Genomic DNA, 23,862 nt, shown 5'->3' with positions numbered 1-23,862 from the left:
GGAACCTGGGGAAGAAGGATGTTTGGATACTCTCAGAGTTTTTGCACCAACCAAGCTGGGACACAAGAGCAGAATGTATATTAGGAGATGTGGGCAAGGCTCACTGAAAAGGCATTGCAGCTCTAGATGCACCCCAGCAGTAGACAAGTGGATTCCTAGAGGGATACCAGTGGCCGGGCCTTCTTGCAATAGCCGCTTTCTTCAGGGTGGATGAAGGAAGGAGGCATCTTTGGGTCTGGTAGGCCCCCTCCAAGCCCACTGCAGTGCCCACTTAGTCACAAAGGCAGAAATCTCTTTTCTAGTGTCCAGACGCAAAGGACTTTAGTGTCTTGCAAGCGCTCTCGCTGCAGAGACCGAAGGCTCTGGGCCCCCAGGCTTGTTATAGTTTGTTTCACGTATCAGAACGTGTTGAGAGTGACCAAGTGCCTGGCTGAGCTCACTAGGGATGGCTCCTCTGTTCTTGAGAGACCAGAGAAGTGTCCTGCCTCTGAGCCATTCTATAGACCTGGGACCAACCCCCAACCCCAGATAGGTGAAGCCTCACTCAGGGAAGGCTTGCCTTTCTAGAGCCACATCGAAAACTGCTTCCTGACAAATAGTTTATAAATAGATTGATGAGACCCTGATCCAAGGTCAGAGAATGCTCCAGCTTAGGGCATTAAAAGCAAACAAACAAAAAAACCCACCAATTTTTGCTCTCTTGGAAACTACATTTTGAACAATGATAATAGCTTTGTTTAAAAAAAAGGGGGGGGGGCTTGAGTTAACAGTAAGGTCAAAAACAATGAATAAAAAATATGTTCACTCAGTCAACAGAATTTATTTGTTTTGGAACATACTGTTTCTCAACTCTGCTGAGTGTTTTGAAAAAATTAACTGTGCTGTTTTCTCAACCCTGGCTGGAACTTTTCCCTGAGCTTTCACTGGTTCTTTAGGTCATATTGCCAGATTTCCACATGAACATTCATAGGAGCCACTTATATTCCCTTTGCTTCTCTTTCATGTGTTGCAGACTCACAGGGAACTCATTTTCTTCTGTTTTGATAAAAGTCTCTGAGTATTCTCAAGTTTGTCTCAAACTGAGAGGTGGAGGGGTTAAGTGGAGAGTCACAGCCTCGCCACCAAGAGACGAGGTGAATCTCTGAATCTCTGTCTCCCCTCAAAATTGGCTGTGCAGCCTCAGCTACCTCTTCACCCCTCTGGGCCTCTGTCTGTGAAATGAGAGAGCTAGGCCAGAACAGGTGTCAACAGTCAGCTGGTCTGCTGATGACTGTGGTTTGGCCCACACATGGTTGATCAAAGTGGTGGGTGCTGGGGGTAGGATGGAGAACACATTCTGCAGTCATGCCCCACGCTTGGCTGCTACTTCCTACTGCCCTGCTGGGGGCTCTTGAAGGCTCTCCTAGTCATTGTTGATCCTATAGGGCACCAAAAAGGTAACAGATTTCAATCCCCGGTGTATCTCTCTCTCTCTTTCCCTTTGGGTGCTAAAAATCCTCCACCTTCATGAGTTTCAGCAGTGCGAAGTATTTCCCATATAGTCTTCCCTTGCATGGTGCATGGAACAGGGCCCAGCAGCAGCCAACAGCCACACTGGCCATCCCAGCAGGGGGACCTCACCTATGTCCCCTGGGAGCCACTGTCTAGTCAGCTCTCAATTTTCTCCTCAGCATTTCAGCCTCCAGATTTCACATCTGCCTTCAATTCCTGCTCAGACTTGTGGCTTTGAAGTAATCACAGTAATGGCCTATTTTTCACCCAATAGGCTTGCTTAGTTCTATCTCCCAGGCAGAAAACAGTGGGCCTCATTATCACATGGAGAGTCCACATTTCTCTTTTATGCATCTGCCTGGCCTCTCTTGTGTGGTGAGGGAGAGGTGACTTTTACAGGGCTGAGACTAGCTGGAATGTTCCAGAAGAACCACCTGACTGGGAGGCCCCCTATCACATGCAAAGCAGTCAGGTTTGGCTTGTAGCTACGGTTAGCACAGGAAGTCACCAAAAAAGCTGCTAAATTCAGAAATGTTCATAGAAGCGGGATGTGGGAAAGCCCAGGCGCTGCTTCATTGGTAATTCTCCCCTTGAAGTGAAGGTTAATCTTATGATTGAAAGAACAAGCATCATATAAGCCCTACTTCCTGAAATGGAGCTAAAATATATTCAGTTTCTAAAAATATCATGTGAGTAGAGTCTTGAGACAAGCCACCTGGCTTAAAGGACAGATAGCAGAATGTCATACAGATGAAGGATGGTGTCAAGAGAGAACATGTGGTTTTGTCCCAGCTTATGAGAGAGTTACAAATAAAATGCTCTAAAGATGTGAAAGAGGGAGCAAACACATAAGATCAAGGGAATTGGGCTAGTCTCAGAGAAAATGGTATTTTGAATAGGTGTGAATGATTGGTAGGATTCTACAGACAGGTGGCAGGAGTAGTTTGAGCAAGGATCTGAATAAGGAAAGCCCTTGTTTGGAGAACAAGAAATAAGCCAGTTTTCCTGGAGTATGAGGGCTGATCCAGCTTAAGATCAGGAAAGCCATAATGTGGAAAGCCCCCACTTTGAGGCTGGGGAGCTCATAACTGACTCAGAAGCACTGGGGAGCCACTGAAGGTGAAGGGGCAGATCTGAGCTTTAGGAAGCTTGACTGGACAAGAGATGGAGGAGGCTGGAATAGAAAAGTCTACACAACCCAGGGAGGAAGTTGTGTAGACTACAAAGTTAAATTAGTGAGGCCCAACACTCTTAAGAGTAGCAGAGGGCATGGAAAAGAGGGAGGAGGTGGAGGAGAGGGTGAAGAAATTGTACATTCCAGAACTAGGAATTTCCTAGATGTATATGTGGGTGGAAATAGGGCCCCAAAAAAGATGAACCTGGGCAGCTGTAAGATGGAGAAACCATGTAATGTGGAGGGCAAGGTAACAGGCTTCCTGCTGGAGGGAGAGAGAGTAAGTGGGTCTGGTTTAGGATACTTGGAAGTGCGAAGTCATCCCAGTGGGCAGAATTGTGGTCCTGGAGCTCAGAGAGCTAAAGGTGTCTACTGTGAGCTGGGTGCTCTCTAAGAACAGAGACCTTACATAGATTTGGGAGTCACACTCATGAACAGAAACATTGAAGCCAAAGTTTGAGTGAGCTCATCAAGAGAGAAAGTACAGTGAGTGGAGAGGGTTTCAGGCTAGACCTTGAGATGGGCTATATTTAGGGGGCAGGAAGGAGGGGCCGCCAGCAAAGCAGCCTAAAAACCAGCATTGATGGGGTGGGGGAGGAGAACCTGGGTAATCAAGCTCTCAGAAGACACCAGAGAAAGGGACGAAGAAGCAGAGTGGACTCTCAGAGCAGCCGTCTGCAGAGGAGCTGAAGCTGCTAAGAATGCTGTTGAATTTTGGGGTATTGACATCATTAGGAGCTTTGCAGAGAATACTTTGGAATAGTGTTGAACCAGGGACCAGAGATTGAGGAATAATTTGTGGAGATTTTGAAAGCAGCATATGTGCATACAGAACTTACATACAAGAAACCCAGCAATGGAGAGAAACATTTGGAAAATAAAGTGGGGGAAAAATGAGTTGGAAACTTGAGGGAGAAGCAGATTCTATGTGTTCTGATTATAATTATCTTGAGTGTGTATCAGGCAGTACAAAGCTAGGCTATGCTGCAGTAACAAATTGCCCCCTAAATATTAGTGATTCATGTGGCAAAATTTGATTTCTCTTTTACAAATATCTCTGGGCTGGTTGGGCAACTCTTCCGTGCCTCTCTTCTCCATGTCAACACCCCGTGATCAAAACTACTCCCATCTAGTGAGGACACCACCTCAGCCAGTAGCTTCCAACTCAATTGAGGAAAAGAAAAGAGAGCTGGAATGTCATGTGCTGGCTTCCAAATGCTTCAGCCCAAAAGTGACATGTCACATCCACTAGAAGTCCACTAGCCAAATCAATCTCATGGTTCCACCTAACTGCAAGAGTGCTGGGAAACTGAGGGGAACATTTGAATATTCATTGAGCAATAAATATCTCTATTAAAGGTAAGGGTGAGTAACAGAGACTGGGAGTATTTATAGGTCAGACCAGAAAGATTTAGGATGCAAGAAAGAAATTAATTGACGAAGAGGTAGTAACGGGGAATCAACAAAATATGAGAGATACTTTGCCTGTCAGCAGGAAAGGCAGAGCTGACATCTGCCAGCCTGAGGGTGCAAAACTCTTAGGACGCCTGCCCTTGTGACTTTCCCCAGCAGGACTCCTGAACACCAGGGCAGAAAACAAACATGCAGAAGACAGGTGAGACATTCCCCAGCGATGGGGCTGGCCAACAAAAAGAATGGAAGGCCAAGTCAAGAGGGAGGCAAGGAGAATGATAAAAATACACGGAGATGGCTGACCATGAGCTCCAAGGTGGTTAGAGAGGCCAGAAGTGAACAGCAAGAGTTGAGGAGATTTTGCAGGGCTGGTAGTGTGAGGACAGAAACGGTGATCAGTGGGAGTGGGAGAGAGGGAGACAGAGAAGAAAACGGGGTAGTTTGTGGTCAGTATGTGTGCACTTCAAGGTCTGAGATTCTGCAGGAGGTAATCATTCTCGAGCAAAATCTAGAGTGTCCACCATTTGACTATGACATCTACGAAGGTAGTAACTGGGGTGAACATTTGGGTTATCAGATGGTAGTGAGATCTAGAAGTCTCAGGGGAGGGGCCAGGGCAGCTGGAGGGTACTCAGGATGGTGGCTGTTTACCAACTGGTGTGGGATGTTTCAATATTCTAACCACCGAGAGAGCTGAATGAGTGCACGTCAGCCATGATGGCCACCATGTCTGACTCATCTTTGCACCCCAGCACCCAGCGCAGGGCTTGGCGTTAAAGTGTATCTTTCAGCGACATCTAGTACCTTCACATTGTTGTGTGGTCATCACTACCATCTAGTTCCAAAACATTTTCGCCATCTTGAAAAGGAAATCTGAGCCCCTTAAGCAATCCCTCCCCACTGACCCCTGGCAATCACTAATCTGCTTTCTGACTCTATGAATTTGACTATTCTGGATATTCCATATAAATAGAATCATGTAATATGTGGTCTTTGTGTCTGGCTTCTTTCACTAAGCATAATGTTTTCGAGGCTCATCCATGTGGCACCAGGCATTGTACTTCATGCCTTTTTATAGCAGAATAATATTCCATTTTGTTTATCCACTCATTAGTTGATGGACATTTGAGTTTTTTCTACCTTTTGGCTATTGTGAATAGTGCTGCTATGAATATTCATGGACAAGTTTTTGTTTAAACTCCTATTTTCAATTGCTTTGGATATATACTTAAGAGTGGCATTGCTGGGCAGCCCTGGTGGCGCAGCAGTTTAGTGCCGCCTGCAGCCTGGGGTGTGATCCTGGAGATCCGGGATCGAGTCCCACATCGGGCTCCCTGCATGGGGCCTGCTTCTCCCTCTGCCTGTGTCTCTGCCTCTCTCTCTCTTGCTCTGTGTCTCTCATGAATAAAAAAAAAAAAAAAAAAAAAAAAAAAAAAATCTTAAAAAAAAAAAACAGTGGCATTGCTGGGGCATATAGTAACTGTATGTTTAAGTTATCCAGTAAATAAAGCTTGGGTACATTTTTAACCTTGTAAGGGCCAAGTTTAGAAGTGCACCCATCATGCAATTAACTATCAGGCCCATTGTTGGCTCCAATTGTCAATCTTGGCTGGCCATACCCCTTGGTGTCTCTTATTCAAGAGACACTTGGGGTTTTCAAAAACCAGCTCTGTTTCAATTTTCTTTGAATAAAAAAGTTATGGAATGAGCACTTTTAAGAGATCAGACACATGGTTGGGGAATAACAGGAAGTGGGTGTCACACTCCTCAAAGGCTGAGAACCACAGTCTGAGATACCTCTTTTCTTGATCAAGCAAAGACTCTTCCCTATCACTGGCCACATCATAGGGGAGGATTTGCCTTGGGGGCTGTTTCTGGTGAAGAAAGACAGTTGCTTCTCTCTTGGCTCAGCATGGGCACCAGAGGTGCTGTGGGATGGATTTCATGAGTATAAAACAAGATGTCCATTTCCTGGGCAAAGGCAGAAGGTGGAGTGTGTGTGGCCAAATTGGGACTTCAGAAATAATCATTAAAGGCAAGATTTCTGGCTGGAGCTTGGGGGAGGGGAGCTCTGAAAACCCAATAAAATAAGAGATTCAAGAACAAAGTATCGAGGTACAATAGGGCCTAACCAGCAGCTTGTTTAAAGCAAAGCATGTGCTCTATCAGTGACCTTTTGCCTGTTCAAGATATGCAAAGGACCCTTCCAGACCTTCACAGCCCGACTGTAAAGTAAATCAGATCTTGGCTCCTTCTTCCATTTCCCCTTCTCAGAATTTAAAGATGAATTAGGTCACAGCAGAGACATAGCACCACAGAAGTGCTACTACAATCAAGTTTAAAAACCTCCATAGTCCTTTCATTTTCACACTTCCAGAAATCTCATTAAAGAATATGGATTTCCCTTTAGCTCATTGTATTTCTTTTTCTGAATGGTTTGAGTTTCTATCTTTGAAAGGCACAAAATCTGTATTGTATGATTCCGTTTTTTTTTTTATAAATTTTTATTTATTTATGATAGTCACACAGAGAGAGGGAGAGAGAGGCAGAGACACAGGCAGAGGGAGAAGCAGGCTCCACGCAGGGAGCCCGACGTGGGATTCGATCCTGAGTCTCCAGGATCGTGCCCTGGGCCAAAGGCAGGCGCCAAACCGCTGCGCCACCCAGGGATCCCTATGATTCCGTTTGTATGGACTTTGGAACAGGTGCAACAAACCTGGAGTGGCAGAAAGCCGATCAGTGATGCCAGGGACCAGGATTGTGGGGGACGGGGGAGCGGTTGACTGGGAAAGGGCACTAGGGAACTTTCTGGAGTGATGGGAATGTTCTACATCTTGCTAGGGTGTGGGTTACACAGGCAAATACACTTGCCAAAACTCTTTGAATGGTGCACTTGACATCCGTGTATTTTACTGTATGTAAATTATACCTCAGTACAGTTCATTAAAAGCTAAGAATTTCAAAGAGTTATCAACTCTGTGACCTTGAGCAAATTCCTTAAACTTTCCATGCCTCAGTTTCCTCAGCTGTAAGATGGAAATAATGATAGCATCCTACGTCATAAGGTCGCTGTGAGGAGTAAGTGAATACATCACACAAGGTTCTCGAAGCTGTGTGTGTGGCATGTTGTAAGTACGCCACAGTGTTCACCATCAGCTCCACTCATGAACCAACCTTCATTCCCCCCTGCTTTATTTCTGCAATGTCTTATTTTCCATTTTTCCCATCTTTCCCTTTTTGGTCTATCCTAGTGCCAATCTGAATTTCTCCTTGAATAAACCAGTTGGTCTTCTGGCCCCAAGTCTCTCCCCATCAAATGCAGCCTCCATGATGATATGGATCCACACTGATTGTGATCATATTTCTACTACTGCTCAAAAACCTCCCACTGCCCACAAAAAAAGACTCCAACTCTCAAGTGTGACTATATAAAGTCTTTCCTGAGGTGGTCCTAAGAATTCTTTCCAGTCTTAACCTCTTGCTGAGGTTTATCATTACAATTTTTAGTTTTAAATATTTTATTTATTTATTTGACAGAAATAATACAAGCAGGGGGAGTGGCAGGCAGAAGAAGAGAGAGAAGCAGGCTCTCCACTGAGCCAGAGCCCAATGTGGAGCTCAGTCCTAGGATCCTGGGATCATGACCCAAGCCAAAGAAAGACACTTCACCAAATGAACCACCCAAGCACCCCTTATTTTATTTTTTAAAATATGTTATTTATTTGAGAGAGAGAGAGGAGAGAGAGAGAGCGAGCGAGTGCATGAGCAGGGGAGGAGAGCAGAGGGAAAGGGAAGGGGAGAAGCAGACACCCTGCTAAGCTGGGAGCTCAATTCGGGGCTTGATCCCAAGACCCCAAGATCATGAACTGAGCCAAAAGCAGGTACTCAACAGACTGAGCCACCCAAGTGCCCCTCATCACTTTTTTTTTTTTTTTTTTAAATAAGCCCTGTACTTACTGTCAAACTTGACTACTGGTTTCCAAACCTGGCCTTTGAACGAGTACCAACTTGGATGCATCAGGCCCCATTTGACAGGCCTAAAATGGGACCCAGACACCCATCCTGGGTTTTTTGTTTGCTCATTTACGTGTTCAGTGGAGGCATAACGTGCACACAGGGAAAGGCATAAATCCTAAGTGAACAGCTTGATCTGTTTTGACAAATGTCTATACCTGCATAACCCACACCCTACCAAGCTAGAACATTTCAATACCCCAGAAGATTTCTTCATGCCCAGTGGTGTGTTGGTAAAAGTTTAACAACTGATGCTCTGGGATAAACAAAGCTCTGCTTTGGAGCATTTACTGGTCTCTGTGGTGGAAGTATTCCCGGCATGGCCAGTTTCAAGCCATCGATATGATGTCACTGAAAGAGTGGTTACTGAAGAGGCTCCCAGTTGGTCCTTGTGAGCCAGTCAGTACCAGCTGACTTTAGCACACCACTGCTGTGCCCCTTCCAAATCAAGTCAATTCCTGCTGATTCTGCCCCCATCCCCCGGCTACCATGAAGCTCTTTTCTCTCACCATAGATTAACTTTGCTTATCCTAGAGTTTCATGTGAATGGAATCTTAAAATACAGTACTCTGTTTCTTTCACTCAGCATGGTTTTGAGATTCATTCATGCTGCTGCATGTATCAGTAGTTGGTTCTTTTTTCATTTTTGTTTTTACTGAGTAGTATTCCATTATATGGATGTTCTATAGTTTGCTCATCCAGTCTCCTGGTGATGGACGCCTGGACTGTTCCCAGTGTTGAGAGCTATTATGAATAAAGCTGCCATGAACATTCTTGTGCAAATCTTTCATTTCCTTTGGGTAAATACTGGTGATGCTAATGGCTAGGTTGTAGGTAGGTGTTTCACTTTATGAGAAACTGCCAGACCGATTTCCAAAAGGATTGTACCATTTTTACACTCCCATCAGCCACACATGAGAGTTCCAGTTGCCCCATATCTTTGCCAATACTCAGGGTTATAGGGATCTTCACTTTTTTTTTGGGGGGGGGGTAGAGTGAGGAGTAGAGAGAGAGAGATAGAATCTTAAGCCCAGGCTCCATGCCCAGCACCGAACCCGATGCAGGGCTCAATCTCACAACCCTAAGATCCTGACCTGAGCCAAAATCCAGAGTCAGACTCTTAACCGACCCAGGAGCCCAAGGATCTTTAAAAATGGAGTGCCTTGGGTGATTTCATTTTACAGCCAGGTTCAGGGGCCACTGGCCTGGACTGGTTTCAGTTTACTAAATACTAATGGCTAACATTTATTGAACATTTACTATCTGGATCTGTCCCAAGACCTTCAGCAATGTTCTATCATGTAAGCCTCACAACAACCCTATGAGATAGATACTATTATTCTTCTAATTTTGCAGAAGAGGAAAATTAGGTACAGAGAAGTTAAGTAACTTGCCAAAGGTCACATAGCTTATAAGTGGCAAAAGCTAGGCTTGAAAACAGGCAGTCTGGCTCTGAGACCATACATTTAACCACTGAGTTATACTTGCCCATACAAATTCTGTATACAGTCATCCTATTGGGCTTAATCAGTAATTGCTGACATTATTATTGTAATTCAAATCCTACACATCCTTGGAAGTTCGAAGTTCGGCTCAGATTTCACCTTTTCCAAGTTATCTTTGACTCCCCTTCTTCTCTTCCTGCTGCTATAGAATCCCTCAGTGTACTCATGCATCCTTCAGAAATGTCCTTTATTCATGTATTCTGGTACTGTCTTATCACCCACCCCTTATATTTGTAAGGTTACTGAGAATAGGGTCACTCCATGTTCATCTTTCTATTCCTGACATGTTTGTGGACTTGAATATAATGTTTTTCTAAATATGCTATGGGCAGAATCACCAAAGTCCTTACAAAGGAGCTCTCTTCTTGGGAGATATCTTTTTTAAAAATTAGAAATTAGATTACCTTTTTCCTAAGGAAAAGAACACACCACTTTACTTTTTTACTGAGTGGAAGTGGACGTGCATCTGATGCTTGTCACTGCAGGCTAGAGGAAACCATGCCATGTGCCATATTTAATTTCCCAGTAACGTCATTATCTCCTGTCTGGCTGCCTCTTTTAAAGCTTCTGCTATTTTTTATATGGCCTGGCCCCACTGGTCAGCTTCTAGCTAGTTCCAAGACTACCAGATCATAATCAGTCATTTCCTCCCATCTTATATATGAAAAGCAGGACCAGCTACACAATTTGTGAGGACATAGAGAAAAATGAAAATGCAAAACTTCTTGTTCAAAATGTATAAGAATATCAGATGGTAACAGCAGAGCATTAAAGCAAGAGTGGAGTCCCGTGTTTTTGCACAGGTCCCACACCTGTGATGAGAAGCGACACAGCCCTCCTCAGCAGATGAAAACCAATCACAGAAAGCTGAGCATGGGCACACTTTATCTCTAAAGCCCTCCACTTGGACAGGCCGGGTGCCACCTTTGGCCCAGGGTAGGATCCTGGAGACCCAGGATCGAGTCCCACATCGGGCTCCCTGCATGGGGCCTGCTTCTCCCTCTGCCTGTGTCTCTGCCTCTCTCTTTCTCTGTGTCTATGTGAATAAATAAATACATAAATAAATAAATAAATAAATCTAAAAAAATAAATTGTAAAGCCCTCCACTTCCTCTTCTTAACATAAAGACTGCTGAAAAAGAAGCCACCCTAGTTCTGTGTTACATTAAGGCTAACTGTTACGGATCGAATCGTGTAAAAGGATGTTGAAGTCCTGACCCCCAGTACCTATGAATGTGGAAATGTGGTCTTTGCACAAGATCAAGCTAAAGTGAAATCATTTGGGTGGACTAAACCAGTATGACTGGCATCCTTATAGAAAGGGTGGTGTGGGGGTGCCTGTTGGAGGTCCAACTTTTGATTTTGGCTCAGGTCCTCATTTCAGGGTTGTGGGATGGAGCCTCAGGTCTGGCTCTGCGCTGAGTGAATGGAGTCTGCTTGAGAGTCTCTCTCCGCCTCGCCCCCTGACCCCCCTTGTGCTCACACTCTCTCTTAAACAAACAAAAATAAATAAGTAAATAAATAATAAAGGGGGGGGGGGTGTTGAGACGCAGAAACAGACCTGCATGGAGGGAAAATGATGCGGAAAAGCACGCACACAGGGAGAACGCACCCTGACGGCGCAGGCCGCGCTGGGACGCTGTAGCCCCACACCCAGAACTGCAGACATTGCCACAAACTACCAGAAGCAGGAAAACGCACTGAACAGATTCCCTCTCGCAGCCCTCCTCAGAAGGAGCAACCCCGGCCCAGCACCTCCATGTGTGGCTCCGGCCTCCTGGCCCAGGGCACAGCGCGTTCTGTCCCTCGGGCCTGCGGTCCGCGGCCTGCAGCCTCCGGCCCGACCAGGCCCCTCGCGTCAGCCGCCTGCCCTTGCCGCGCTCCCGGCACCCGCAGGGACAGACGTCCCAAGACGCCTGCATCGGGATGGGGCCCGCACCACGTCGGTGCTGTTTTTCAAGACCTTTCTTCCTACAGAGGCGAGGGCGGGAGGTTGGCCTACCTCAGCGGCACCGGCACCGGCACCTCCACCTCGTAGAACACGGAGAAGCCTCGCCTCGGGGGCTCCGCCGCAGTGGAAGGCCGCGCGGGCTGGCGCCGTAAAGGGGATGCGCCCGCCCGCGGGGGCCGCGGTCACGTCCAGGCCGCAGGGGGAGTCCAGCCTGCGTCCTCCCCTGCCGAGGCCCCGGGACTCGCACACGGGGCCCAGCCCGCCGTGCTCCGGGCGGAGGCCGCGGAAGGCGTGGGGAAGCCTCCGCCGTAGGGCAGGCCGCGGGGCCTGGCGTCCGGGCCGCCCGCACCGCCGGGAAGGGAAAGGGGCAGAGAGCCTCGGCACCCGGGGTCAGAAAGGGCGGGGAGAGCTGCTTTGTGAGGACACAATTTGCAGAAGCCTGCAAGCGGGGGTCTGCCTGCCCGTGCCCCCACAGGCGCCTGGAGCAAGGCCGCACCCCGGTCCGTCCGGGCCTCAGCGCCCCGCCGGGGCTCAGCGCACCCAAACATGGCCGCCGAACCCGGGTTCCGGGGCCGCAGCCGGGACTCCGAGTGACGCAAGGGCGACGGGTTGCATCAGCCCCCGACCACGTGCTCGGCCCGCCCTTCCGCCCACGAACCGGGCGCCGATTGGGCCACGTTAGGGCCGTGACCCCCGCCCCAGCCAATGGGCGGCGGCCACAGAGTGTCCTCGCCGCAGAGCCCTAGCGCGAGGTGCCTATAAAAGGCGCCTGAGGCGGGGGCGCGCGCCCCAGAGACGCGAGCGGTCGTTGCGGAGGTTGTGGGCGGCCCCGACGCCGCCTGCCTGGCTTCTCGGAGCGCCGCCGAGCCCACAGCGCGCCGACATGGAGGTCGAGCCCGAACCCGAGCCTGAGCCCGTCACGCTCCTGGTGAAGAGCCCCAACCAGCGCCACCGCGACCTGGAGCTGAGCGGCGACCGCAGCTGGAGCGTGGGCCGCCTCAAGGCCCACCTGAGCCGCGTCTACCCCGAGCGCCCGGTGAGAGGGGCCCCGACTCCCCTTGCCGGCGTCCCCCGGCGCGGCCGCCATCCCTGCGGCTCGCGCATCGCCCCCAGCCCGACGGCCGGTCCCCCGCAGGTCGCCTCCCCGCGGGGGTCTCGCCCTGCCCCGCCGCCATCGCTCCGCCCTGCAGACGGGCTGCCTTCCCCGTCCCTCGTCCCGTGTCCCCCAGCCCCTACGGCCGTCGCCCTCCCGCCCCGCCTCCCAGACCACTGCCCCGTCCCCTGGGTCTGGCTTCCGGCCTTGGCCCCGCCGCCGAGCCCGCGGCTTGACCTTGGGTGAGTCCTCGCACCCTTCCAAACTCCGTTTCCCCGAAAGAGCAGGGCGACAGGCGTTGCGCACTGGGAACTGGATAGAAGCGGGGACGCAGGAATGCTGCGAAGGGGATCTTCCGAAGCAGCGTCTCGGTGCGGGGCAGGAGGGCGGGGGCCAGCGGGGCCAGCCCCGGCCCGTGGCTGGGGACACGGGGGAGCGCCCAAGGAGTGCGTGTGTCCTCGGGGCGCCGCAGCCGGCAGCGAGACGTGGCTCTTCCCCTCGCCCGCCGCCTTCCGCCGCGGCCCCTCCCTGCCCGGCGCGCCGGACTCCGCGGCCTGTGCCTGGTCCCGGGGAGGAGCCCCGCGCACTCTCTGCTTAGAGGGTTTAGAAGGAAGCAGGCAGGGTCTGGGCGTTAAGGCTTTGGCTCCTCAATTACAGACTTCCTCGCTTTGTTTTGGTTGACACATCTGTCAACATCCCCCTTAGCACCGCCCTCCCTTCCCTCCCCACCACGTGACGGAGGCTGCGAGCCGGACCTTCCTGTATTTACTTTGTACCCTGATATTATGTAAGTGTCAGCCGTGTGCTCCGCTGCCCACAAGTGCGATTCTGCCTTAAACAGGAGAAGGCATCTGGGCGACAAAGACTGTGAAATTGTTGCCTCTTACCTGAAAATTTGCAGCATGTGGTAGCTGGGGGGGGGGGGGGGAGGGGGGAGTTGTCAGGCTTTTTATCCCTTAATTGTTGAATATGGAATTGTAGAAGTGAGCTTTCCTTCCGAGTTATTCTTTGAATTTTGCTAGTTTACCTAAAAAGCTGTCATTCCTTCAGCATTCCCCTTGGGACTATTTGTAGTTTCACCACAACTGTTTCCAAGAAACTCGGTGGCCCAGGTGCTGTGAGAATAGCTGTTAGGTCCACAGATAGGTGTGGTCCCTAGTTGCATCATTTGGTAAAAGTGTTTTGGAGGAGAGCTTCCCTTAAGGGCTTCCTTGGGTGACAACCGTCACTCCTATTAAGTCTGAAGACCCAAAAATTGTAAATAAAAGACCTCTCAGGTGTGTAAATTTGTGCATAAAAATTATGACTGGAGGGGCACTCGTCATTTGGTTTCTTACTTTTATAATAGTTTAGCATATTTAATTTCTTTTTTCAAATCAGCCTTCTGATTTGATGGAACGTCAGGTCAGGCCTTTTATTTTTTTATTTTTTATTTATTTTTTTTTTTAATTTTTTCTTTATTTATGATGGTCACACACAGAGAGAGAGAGGCAGAGACACAGGCAGAGGGAGAAGCAGGCTCCATGCACTGGGAGCCCGATATGGGATTCGATCCCGGGTCTCCAGGATCGCGCCCTGGGCCAAAGGCAGGCGCCAAACCGCTGCGCCACCCAGGGATCCCAGGTCAGGCCTTTTAAAGGGAAAAACAGGCATCTGTGGTTTTCAAAACCTTTACTAGTGTGGAACTCTTTATGTAATGCAGGACCCCACCTCTAGCATTTAACAAGATTATGTGCATAGCATTACCTGTAAAGTCAATCAGAACAATGGTGAAAAATAGTATCCAATTTGGTTCTGTAGTTCAAGGTGCGTGGTGTAAAAAAAATCCTGATTTATGCAGATAAATAGATGCAATTATCGTATTGATTGATTTAAACAGTTTGCTTTATAATCTCCAGCTACTTGGCAAGAGCAACTTTATTCCAGATTTTGCATAATTGTTCTGTCCTTGGGTTGGTGATCTCTATAGAGTACTGGCTTTGGTATGTATCATTTGAGGCCGTTATTTTTAAGTATGGTTTTTAAAGGAATTTAAAATCTAGTTGATTTTAAAAGTGAGATTTATATGAAAATGTGTAGAGTCCCTGTGGTTTTGAAATCACTGGAATGGAGATGACGGTTGGAATCCTGACTCTTCAGCGACGGGTGAACTTGGACAAGTCAGTTTCAGACTTTTCCTCCCTTCAATAGGGGTAGTAAGCCTCATAGAGTTCTCTGAAATACTACCTACGCACCATTTCCTCTATACTTGGATTTGTATGTTAGGAAAAGTCTCTTTGAGAGCTTAGTTTAGAATTGCTTTATGTTGGGGTCCTGGGTGGCTCAGTTGGTTAAGTGTCTGCTTTGGGCTGAGATCATGATTTCAGGGCCTTGGGATAGAGCTGCTCAGTGGGGAGTCTGCTTTTCCCCCTCCCCCTCCCCCTGCTTACATATATACACACACTGTCTCAAATAAATAGATAAAATCTTAAAATTAAAAAAAAAATTTCTCTTAGGACAATACTAGGTGATTTTGGTAAAGGCTGACCTTGGTTGGGAGTACTTTGAGTTTTCTCTGAGATCAAACCAGGTTTTGAAGTTAGTTGCTGTGGGATCCCCAAATACAATTTGTGTTTTTAGTGGCAGAAAGGAATTTCCTTGGGAGTTTAAAAGTCAAGTAGGTCATCATAGATTTTGTGGACTGGAGATAATTTGCCATCCTAAATTTATTTGCATGTTAAAGAGAAATTCAAAGTTCAGTACTTTCTATAGAGGAGTTTTGTATATGAAACCTTTGAAAAAAAAAATGCTTTCCTGTGATTCTAGGGAAAAACACCCATATTCAAGTTATTTCTATCAAAGTTTCTTCTGTATTTGGGAACTTGTGGGAGCTAAATGCTGACCTGTGGTACTCTTTCTTTCCATGAGTAGCGTCCAGAGGACCAGAGGTTAATTTATTCTGGGAAGCTGTTGTTGGATCACCAGTATCTCAAGGACTTGCTTCCAAAGGTACATCATTTACACGTTAACTTTTGAATGTTTTAAAAGCACTTACCAGGTTAAATTCAGGTCCTAAAGTACCTCCTTATTCTTGTTAGCAGGAAAAACGGCATGTTTTGCATCTGGTGTGCAATGTGAAGGGTCCTTCAAAAACATCAGACACCAGCGCAAAGGTATGTCTGCTTTTCCAGATTATAACAATCTGTGTCATTCAGACTCTCATGGTAGAAATAAGGGGAGTTGGAAAAAACTCTTAAGAGATTTTAGTGCCTTTTTATTATCAAGTAATATTTTGTTTCTTCCCCAGCAAAAATCAGGAATTAGAAACTTACCAATACAAGTGCATGTCTACTCTCACAGTAGTAGACTATGCCAGTGTTGTGGGAAAGTAGTGTTCTACATTACACAATCTTCTGGGACATGATTTGACCTACAATAGCTGTGTATCCAGATCACTGAACCAGCAAGGCACTTTAAAATGGGCTTTTACTAAATTTAGCGCATAATAAGCTGCTTCTAAGGAGTCACTAATTTTTATAAACAATAAAAGAAGTGAATATATTTCCTTTGGAAATTTTCATTGTGACTTATTTAATTGGATAGGAAAAGATCACAGTCTCTATCAAGTGATCTCTAAAGACTTACTTATGTTTGAGAGCCAAAGTAGTTTATTTTTCATTTCACAGTGTTGACTTAAATATACAATAATAATATTCTAATGTAATGATGCACTCTAAATTAGGATCATGACTCTTTCATGAAACATCTGAACATAGAATAGGAAATTTCTTTCCTTTAGGTTGCTGGTTGGGTTGTATTTCTAAATCTTATTGGTCAGATTTAGTTTCTTGATTTAGTAAATTTAGCACCATAAAATCTATAGAACATTATCAGGATACTTTAACTTCATTGGAAGATTTTGATAAAATTACAGCATCGTTATTCTAGGAAAAAATAGAGAATTTTAAAAATATCTATATATTGAAATTGGATTGAATAAATTTCAGAGTATTTTTTACATAACGTTGCATTTATTTAATTTTGTCATTCAGAGGGTCAGGATGAGGGACATAAGCCATTCACAGCAAAAGAATCCTTTTAGTTTTGTTGCAGACAGTTGCATCAGATCCTTTGTTCTAATGTTCATCTTATACTTTCTTAGGTTGCTGAATCCACAGAGCAGCCTGCTGGTCTCCATCAGGGACAGTATCCTGGGGATTCCTCAGGAGACAGTTTAAGACAAAGGGATGTTCTTCGGAACCTTTCTCCGTCTGGATGGGAGAATATCTCAAGGTGAGTGTTACAATAGAGCACCAGGTTTATACAACATGGATGTGCGTCATTGCATCAATTTTAAGAATAAAGTATGTTTATGGTATGTAGTCACAGAACTTTAAAATGTAAAAAATGTTGCTTTTTAAGGGCTTCACTCTAAAGATCATAAAGATCTTTTATGCATTTAGCTTAATACACAGCCTTTTACAAACTTATAAACATATGGGGGTGCATGTGTTGGAAATGTAGGCATTTCCCTTCCCATGTGGTTGTGCTTTGCCTTGTGCTGACCTCATGATAGGGACTTAGTGCTGCAGAGAAAACAGCTGGTGTAAGCATCTCATAGCTGCTTTGCTGAGTGGCTTTGTGCTTTGTCTGTCATAACAATGGGTGACAAAAGGTGAAAAGATTAAGAAATGCTCTGCCAAGGGCTGAGTTGGCAGTGCTAGGAAAAAAAAGGTCTTTTCTTTAGAGCAAAAGCCAGGAGTGACTAAATGCTCTGATGTTTGGATTTCATACCTCTTGGAACACCTTATTATGAAAGTTGTTATGGGGAAAAATAATTAACTACAAGTTGAAATTCTGTAATCCCTTGACTCCTGCTTCCCTTTTCCTATTGGTTTTTAATAATTTTGACACAGTCAGGTATTTGAGGAACGGTGAGTTGTTTTTTCCTTAACAGAAATTTCAAATACACACAAAAGCAGAGGGAACAGTGTAATGAATCTCCACGCAGCCATCGCCCAAACCCAGTAATGATCAAAGTTTGACCATCCTTGTTTCATCTATTCCTCCTTTGCTTTTTCCTTTCTGAAGTGTTTAAAAGTAATTCCCAGACATCATGTCAGTTCACCCCTACATACTTGAGTTATCTTGCATATTTACAATGCTCTCCTCATGAGAACTACAAAAGCACTTTGTTATCCTCTCACTTCCTTTCACTGTAACTTTTTTAAATGATCAAAAACAACATTATAACAAGACTTACCTGAATTGGAATACCATTTTGGAAACACTCTGGTTAGAGAATTTGGTTAAAAGACAGCATAGGGGCACCTGGGTGCGTCAATTGATTAAGTGTCTGACTCTTGATCTCAGCTCAGGTCTTGATCTCAGAGTCCTGAGATCGAACCCTGCATTGGCCTCCACGCTGAACATGGAACCTACTTAAAAAGAAGAAAAAGACTGTCAGCATATAAATTGGATAATTGGATAGAAACACTTAAAAGTGTTTCTCTAATTCTAGCTATACAACATGAGATTTGTGGCCCATATGCGTGTTAATTTCACCTTGATAAAACTTGTTGATTTTATTCAACACATATTTATTGAGTAGCCAATACATAGAACTTTAAGGACGGGAGTTAACCAGCAGTGCTGATCACATAACCAGTTCCTGATTTTTCCACGATTCTTAGTTTCAGTTTTGTGAACTGCTGCCAAAGAAGTTTACTGTCTAAGGCACACAAAGCTAAAGATGACACCCATATCCCCTGCCCTTGGCTGTTTAAGAAATAGGAGTTTGGTGTCAAACATGTCTCAAATCCAGCCCTGCTATTTAACTAGCTCAATGACTTTGTGCAAATCCCTTGTCTTCCCTGAGCTGTATTTCAGCTCCCCTCTGTGAAATAGAGGGGAAAGCTCCCTCCTCACAAGGTCGTTGAGGATCCAGTGAGATAACAGTCCAGCAGCCTATACAGGGTGGTCAGTAAGCACGTATGAGTGATGCCACATACACACGTAGCTCAGCCCCACAAGTAGCTCAGATTTAAGGGTGGGGAGAAATGAGTATCAGGAGGACAGGGTAGTTTTCTTCAGGAAGGGCTTTGAGAGAGATGTGGGTTTTTAGAGCGGCTCTTTGTAGGATAAATAGTGGGTTTAGAGCTGCAGTGAGACTTGGCAGATGGAGAACAGGGGTGAGGATCCACCTAGCCTGAAAGGGTTCAGATTGTTTATATGTCATAGTAATGACATGGTGTGAGAACCCAGTGCTGGGCACGGGCTCTTGTGTCCCTGTGGGACCTGGACCATGGTAGGGGGGCTCTGTCAGCAGTTTCTGTGCTTATATGACAGAGGTGCAACACACAGTAATCTACCATGTAGCTGTCCTAAATAAAGCCTCTACCTCTTTGATTTGAAGTCCTAATTGTAATTTAGGCCTTTTATTTATTCATACTATGCCAGGTCAAAATGAGTGTTTTTTAAAAATCTTTCATAGGCCTGAAGCTGCCCAGCCAGCGTTCCAAGGCCTGGGGCCTGGTTTCTCGGGCTATACCACCTATGGTTGGCTGCAGCTCTCCTGGTTCCAGCAGATGTATGCGCGGCAGTACTACATGCAGTAGTAAGTCCTTCCCTGTCATGCGGGGGGCGGCCAGCGTTAGGGATGGAGGGATGAGGGTATTCATCAGTTTCTGTAGAGGCCTGCTCTTTCTGGTCCAGTGGAGGAGAGTGTAAATAACTGCTCCCTAATTCAGGGGGACTTATGTCTGTTTGTAGTTTCAGGAGTTCATTGAGAATCAGTTACTTCCTTTTCAATACGAAATATCTTTAAAGTTTTGCGAAAAATTTAATTTGCTACTGTACCATGCTTTTATAGTTTTATGCTTCTAACTCCAGGTGAAATTTACCATGTGCTTCTCTAAGGAGCAGAAGAGGCATTTATAGATAGAATTGTTAGTAAAGAAATTCTTCACTAAGTTCAAGAAAAGTCAAGTTTTCATATACCTATTTATAATTTTTGACAGTAAAACATCCTGTGTAAATAAGGTTATGAGAAGCAGTCTTCACAGTGCTTTGCTCTTAATAGTATCTGCCTCTGTCATTTTCATTTTAGTTTAGCCGCCACTGCTGCATCAGGGGCGTTTGTCGCCTCACCAAGTGCACAGGAGATCCCTGTGGTTTCTGCACCTGCTCCAGCCCCTATTCACAACCAGTTTCCAGCAGAGAACCAGCCAGCCAATCAGAACGCTGCTCCTCCAGTGGTGGTTAACCCTGGGGCCAATCAAAATTTGCGAATGAATGCACAAGGTGGCCCTATTGTGGAAGAAGATGATGAAATAAATCGAGATTGGTTGGATTGGACCTACTCAGCGGCCACATTTTCCGTTTTTCTCAGCATCCTCTACTTCTACTCCTCTCTGAGCAGGTTCCTCATGGTCATGGGAGCCACTGTCGTCATGTACCTGTAAGCACATGATTTGATTTCCTTTTTTCCCTTTACTATGAGTTAACACCATATGGTGGCTCAAAGTAAATATAGATTTTTCTTTTTTTTGAGCAGTCGCAGTCATTGTTTATGGAAGTGTATTTTTTATTGTGTTTTTAAAAAAGATTGTATTTATTTAGAGTGTGTGAGTGGGGGGAGGGGCAGAGAGAGAGAATCTTAAATGGACTCCATACCCAGTACCGAGCCCAATGTGGAGCTCAGTCTCACAACCCTGAGATCATAACCAGAGCCGAAATCAAGAATTGGATGCCTAACTGACTAAGCCACCCAAGAGCTCCTGTGAAAGTGTATGTAAATGGTACATTTCTGGTACTTTCAATGCAAGGAGCTGAGAGCTTGATTGGACACTGCTGAAAACACATTAATGGTGTGTTAATACAAGAAGAAAATTCTGTTTTCTTCTAGATAAGGTAACTGTCAGGCTCATGAACCACAATAATATGGCCCTTCTAAGGCATGGAAGGGAAAATTATATTTCTTTTGAATAAAACAAGCTACAGCTCTTGCCTTCCAGGATGAAGGTCAGGCACTGACTGCAGCATAGCTTTGACAGGCCAGGGAACCTTTACAGATCTGATATTTGGCTTTATCCATTGCTCAGAGTAGTGGTTCTCAACTAGGATGACATTTGTGACTGTCACATCCAGAGAGGTGGGCCTACTGGCATCTAGTATGTGGAAGCCAGAGGTGCTGCTAGGCATCCTGAAAAGCACGGGACAGCCCCACAGTAAATCTCCAGCCCAATATGGCATTAGCACCAAAGTTAAGAAACCCTGGCCTAGAGGAGTACTACGTCTTTATTGTCAGAATTGATAAGTTTTTCCTCTATAGGGAAAATGGCTTCTTATTTTATTTTTAAAAATATTAAGAGAGAAATATATGAATAATATAACAAATACTCATATATCCAGAATTATTAATTGTTAATATTTTGTCACATTTGCTTTAAGACTTTAATTGGATTTTCCAAATAAAATTTTAGGCAATTCCTTAAGATTTACAGTCTCTATAATCATATATTTAAGTGGCCAAATTTAGGTTTTATTATTATCCAGATTATTACATGTTATAATCCCAACTCTGTGTGCATGTGTGTATTTATCCCCCTCTCACCCCCTGCTCAGATTTGCAGATATAAAGTTTAGTTTGGATGAGCAAGTGTTTTTAGAGCACTTAATGTGTGTAGGTGCTGTTAATGTCGGCCACATGGTGCTGAATAAAACATAGTCCCCCATAGTGAGCTTAAAGAAGCTGACAGGCCAGTGAAGAGGTCTAGGAGATGGGGTGGTAGAAGGTGTCTCCAGATGGGCCTGGCTGTGAGCTTCTAATCAGAGCCCTGCTTTGATGAGAGGAGGAGAACAACGGGGGCCTTATCTAATCAAGAAGACCCTTACATTCTTGAGCAAAGTTCACCATGATGAGCTGAGGTAGAATTTATGTGCTTCTTTTGAAGGCATCACGTTGGATGGTTTCCATTTAGACAGAGGCCGGTTCAGAACTTTCCAAATGATGGTCCTCCTCATGAAGCTGTTAATCAGGACCCCAACAATAACTTACAGGTAAGGAGCTTCCAGTGGGGCCCAGCAAGCTTCATGTGAAATGCCAGGCTCTCAAATCCTTAACCATTAGGTATTTAACCTCATGGTTTGCCATTTCTTTTTGTTTTTTAAAGATTCTATTTATTTATTCATGAGAGACACAGAGACACAGGCAGAGGAAGGAAGAAGCAAGCTCCATGCAGGATGCCCAACATGGGACTCGATCCTGGATCTCCAGGATCAGGCCCTGGGCAGAAGGTAGCACTAAACTGCCGAGCCACCCGTGCTGCCCTGCCAATTCGTTAGGCTGAAGTTTCAAGATTTTTTTCAAATTTATTCTTAGAGCAGTAGCTATTTTTTTTTTTTTTAAGATATATTTATTTTGAGAGAAAGAGCATGCAGAGGTGTAAGCAGAGGGAGAGAGAGAATATCAAGCAGACTCCACACCAAGTGTGGAGCCTGACACAGGGCTTGATTCCATGACCCTGAGCTTATGACTTGAGCAGAAACCAGGAGTCAGACACTTAACCAACTGAGCCACCCAGCCTCCCTGAGCAGTAGCTATTTTTGAAAAACATTGAATATGCCATAAAATCCATCAGGTATTTTAGTCATGTGGCAATTTGCATTTTGACATATGTAAATAATTTTTTTTTAAACTCACTATTTTGAGCATTCAGTGGTCTCTAACGATTATTGTATAATTATGTAATTACTATATTATATAAGTATTATACCATGGAAACTGCTAATAGTTATTTTAATTAAGGATTAGGGATAGAGAAGCACATCTCACAGACTAAATTTCCTGGAGAATTTCCCTAGGTTTATAGAGCAGTTTAATCCATAATCCTTTTTTTAAATAATTCTTTTCTTTTTTTTTTAATAATTTTTTTTTAAGATTTATGTATTTATTTATGAGAGGGGAGGGGCAGAGACACACAGGCAGAGGGAGAAGCAGGCTCCATGCCAGGAGCCCAACGTGGGACTCGATCCCAGGACTCCAGGATCGCACCCTGGGCCAAAGGCAGGCGCCAAACTGCTGAGCCACCCAGGGATCCCCTAATCCATAATACTAAAGGATATTCTTCTGTAATATAAATTGTCACCCTAGTATCTGTTCTTAGAACCCAGAGTTTCCATTTTTGGTTTCTTAGAACACTGCCAAAATTAGGATATCCACGTTTAATGAAATGGTTAGCTTAATTCATGAGTTTAATAATAAAGAGCTAATTACTTCGTTTGTTCTAAATACTTACTGCTGGGAATTTTCAAAACTGTGAGAAGATCACCAGCACAGTTGTGCTGTGAGGCCTGAGAGCTCCATTCCCAGAGGCCTGGCTGCCAGGGATTTACTCTGCCCTTTCCTAACTCACATTACGTTATTTGGTGTTTGTCACGATCCTAATGGTTTTCTCATTGTGTTTCCTTAACTGTAGGAAGGCCTTGATCCTGAAATCGAAGACCCCAACCACCTCCCTCCAGACAGGGATGTACTGGATGACGAGCAGACCAGCCCTTCATTTATGAGCACAGCCTGGCTTGTCTTCAAGACTTTCTTTGCTTCTCTTCTTCCAGAAGGCCCCCCAGCCATAGCAAACTGATGGTGCTTGCTTTCTGGCTGCTGGAGGCTTTGACAGGCATGGACTGGATCACCTGACTCCAGCTAGATCTCCTCACCTGGACATGGCAATGGCACAGAATTCAAGAAATCAACAAGGAGGAGGTTATGCTTTTGTTGATCAAACAAAAGCAGAAACTAAGACGTGAAGCCATGATACAAATTGCTGAACAAAAAATGTCCGAGGCTTCTCATGTCTTTATTCTCTGAAGAGCTTTAATATATACTGTATGTAGTTTCATAGGCACTGTAAGTAGAAGGCATTAGTGTCGCATGTTTATGCCTGAGGAACTTTTCAGATGTGTGTGTCTGCATGTGTGTTTGTACATAGATATCATAGACGCAGAAATGGTTCTGCTGGTACGATTTGATTCCTGTTGGAATGTTTAAATTACACTAAGTGTACTACTTTATATAATCAATGAAATTGCTAGACATGTTTTAGCAGGACTTTTCTAGGAAAGACTTATGTATAATTGCTTTTTAAAATGCAGTGCTTTACTTCAAACCAAGGGGAACTTTGCAGAGGTGAAAGCCTTTGCTAGGTTTTCTGTTCAATAAAGTTTTACTATGAATGATCCTG

General features: G+C 45.2%; 1 protein-coding gene and 1 long non-coding RNA gene across 5 annotated transcripts in view; one reads left to right on the top strand and one right to left on the bottom strand.

Moving 5' to 3' along the window:
* The window catches only part of LOC140633856 (uncharacterized), a 16,850-nt gene extending 4,236 nt beyond the window's left edge, over positions 1–12,614 (bottom strand). Inside the window, exon 1 of the long non-coding RNA XR_012031431.1 lies at positions 11,599–12,614. This is a non-coding gene — a long non-coding RNA (uncharacterized lncRNA). The remainder of the gene's footprint in view (positions 1–11,598) is intronic.
* On the top strand, positions 12,112–23,862 carry HERPUD1 (homocysteine inducible ER protein with ubiquitin like domain 1). 4 transcript variants are annotated; one of them, XM_072827013.1, is made up of 8 exons: positions 12,112–12,583; positions 15,551–15,628; positions 15,721–15,792; positions 16,782–16,912; positions 19,113–19,232; positions 19,728–20,078; positions 21,574–21,679; positions 23,098–23,862. In XM_072827013.1, the coding sequence occupies exons 1-8, from the start codon at positions 12,431–12,433 to the stop codon at positions 23,260–23,262; spliced, it is 1,176 nt and encodes a 391-aa protein (XP_072683114.1). In that variant the 5' UTR covers positions 12,112–12,430; the 3' UTR covers positions 23,263–23,862. The 4 variants fall into 4 exon arrangements, with proteins under 4 accessions (XP_072683114.1, XP_072683112.1, XP_072683113.1 ...); XM_072827011.1 differs by having other exon boundaries at positions 12,121–12,583; positions 15,718–15,792; XM_072827012.1 differs by having other exon boundaries at positions 12,187–12,583; positions 19,113–19,235.

The sequence above is a fragment of the Canis lupus genome, chromosome 5, assembly GCF_048164855.1.
Source record: "Canis lupus baileyi chromosome 5, mCanLup2.hap1, whole genome shotgun sequence".
NCBI lineage: Eukaryota > Metazoa > Chordata > Mammalia > Carnivora > Canidae > Canis > Canis lupus.
The sequence above is the reverse complement of the archived record's forward strand: the minus strand, read 5'-3'. Positions and strand labels throughout refer to the sequence as shown.

Coding starts and splice junctions, on each gene's coding strand:
- HERPUD1 (XM_072827010.1), top strand. CDS start 12,431: ATGGAGGTCGAGCCCGAACCCGAGCCTGAGCCCGTCACGCTCCTGGTG. Junction 12,584..15,550: donor GCGTCTACCCCGAGCGCCCG/GTGAGAGGGGCC, acceptor TTCCATGAGTAG/CGTCCAGAGGACCAGAGGTT. Junction 21,680..23,097: donor ACCCCAACAATAACTTACAG/GTAAGGAGCTTC, acceptor CCTTAACTGTAG/GAAGGCCTTGATCCTGAAAT.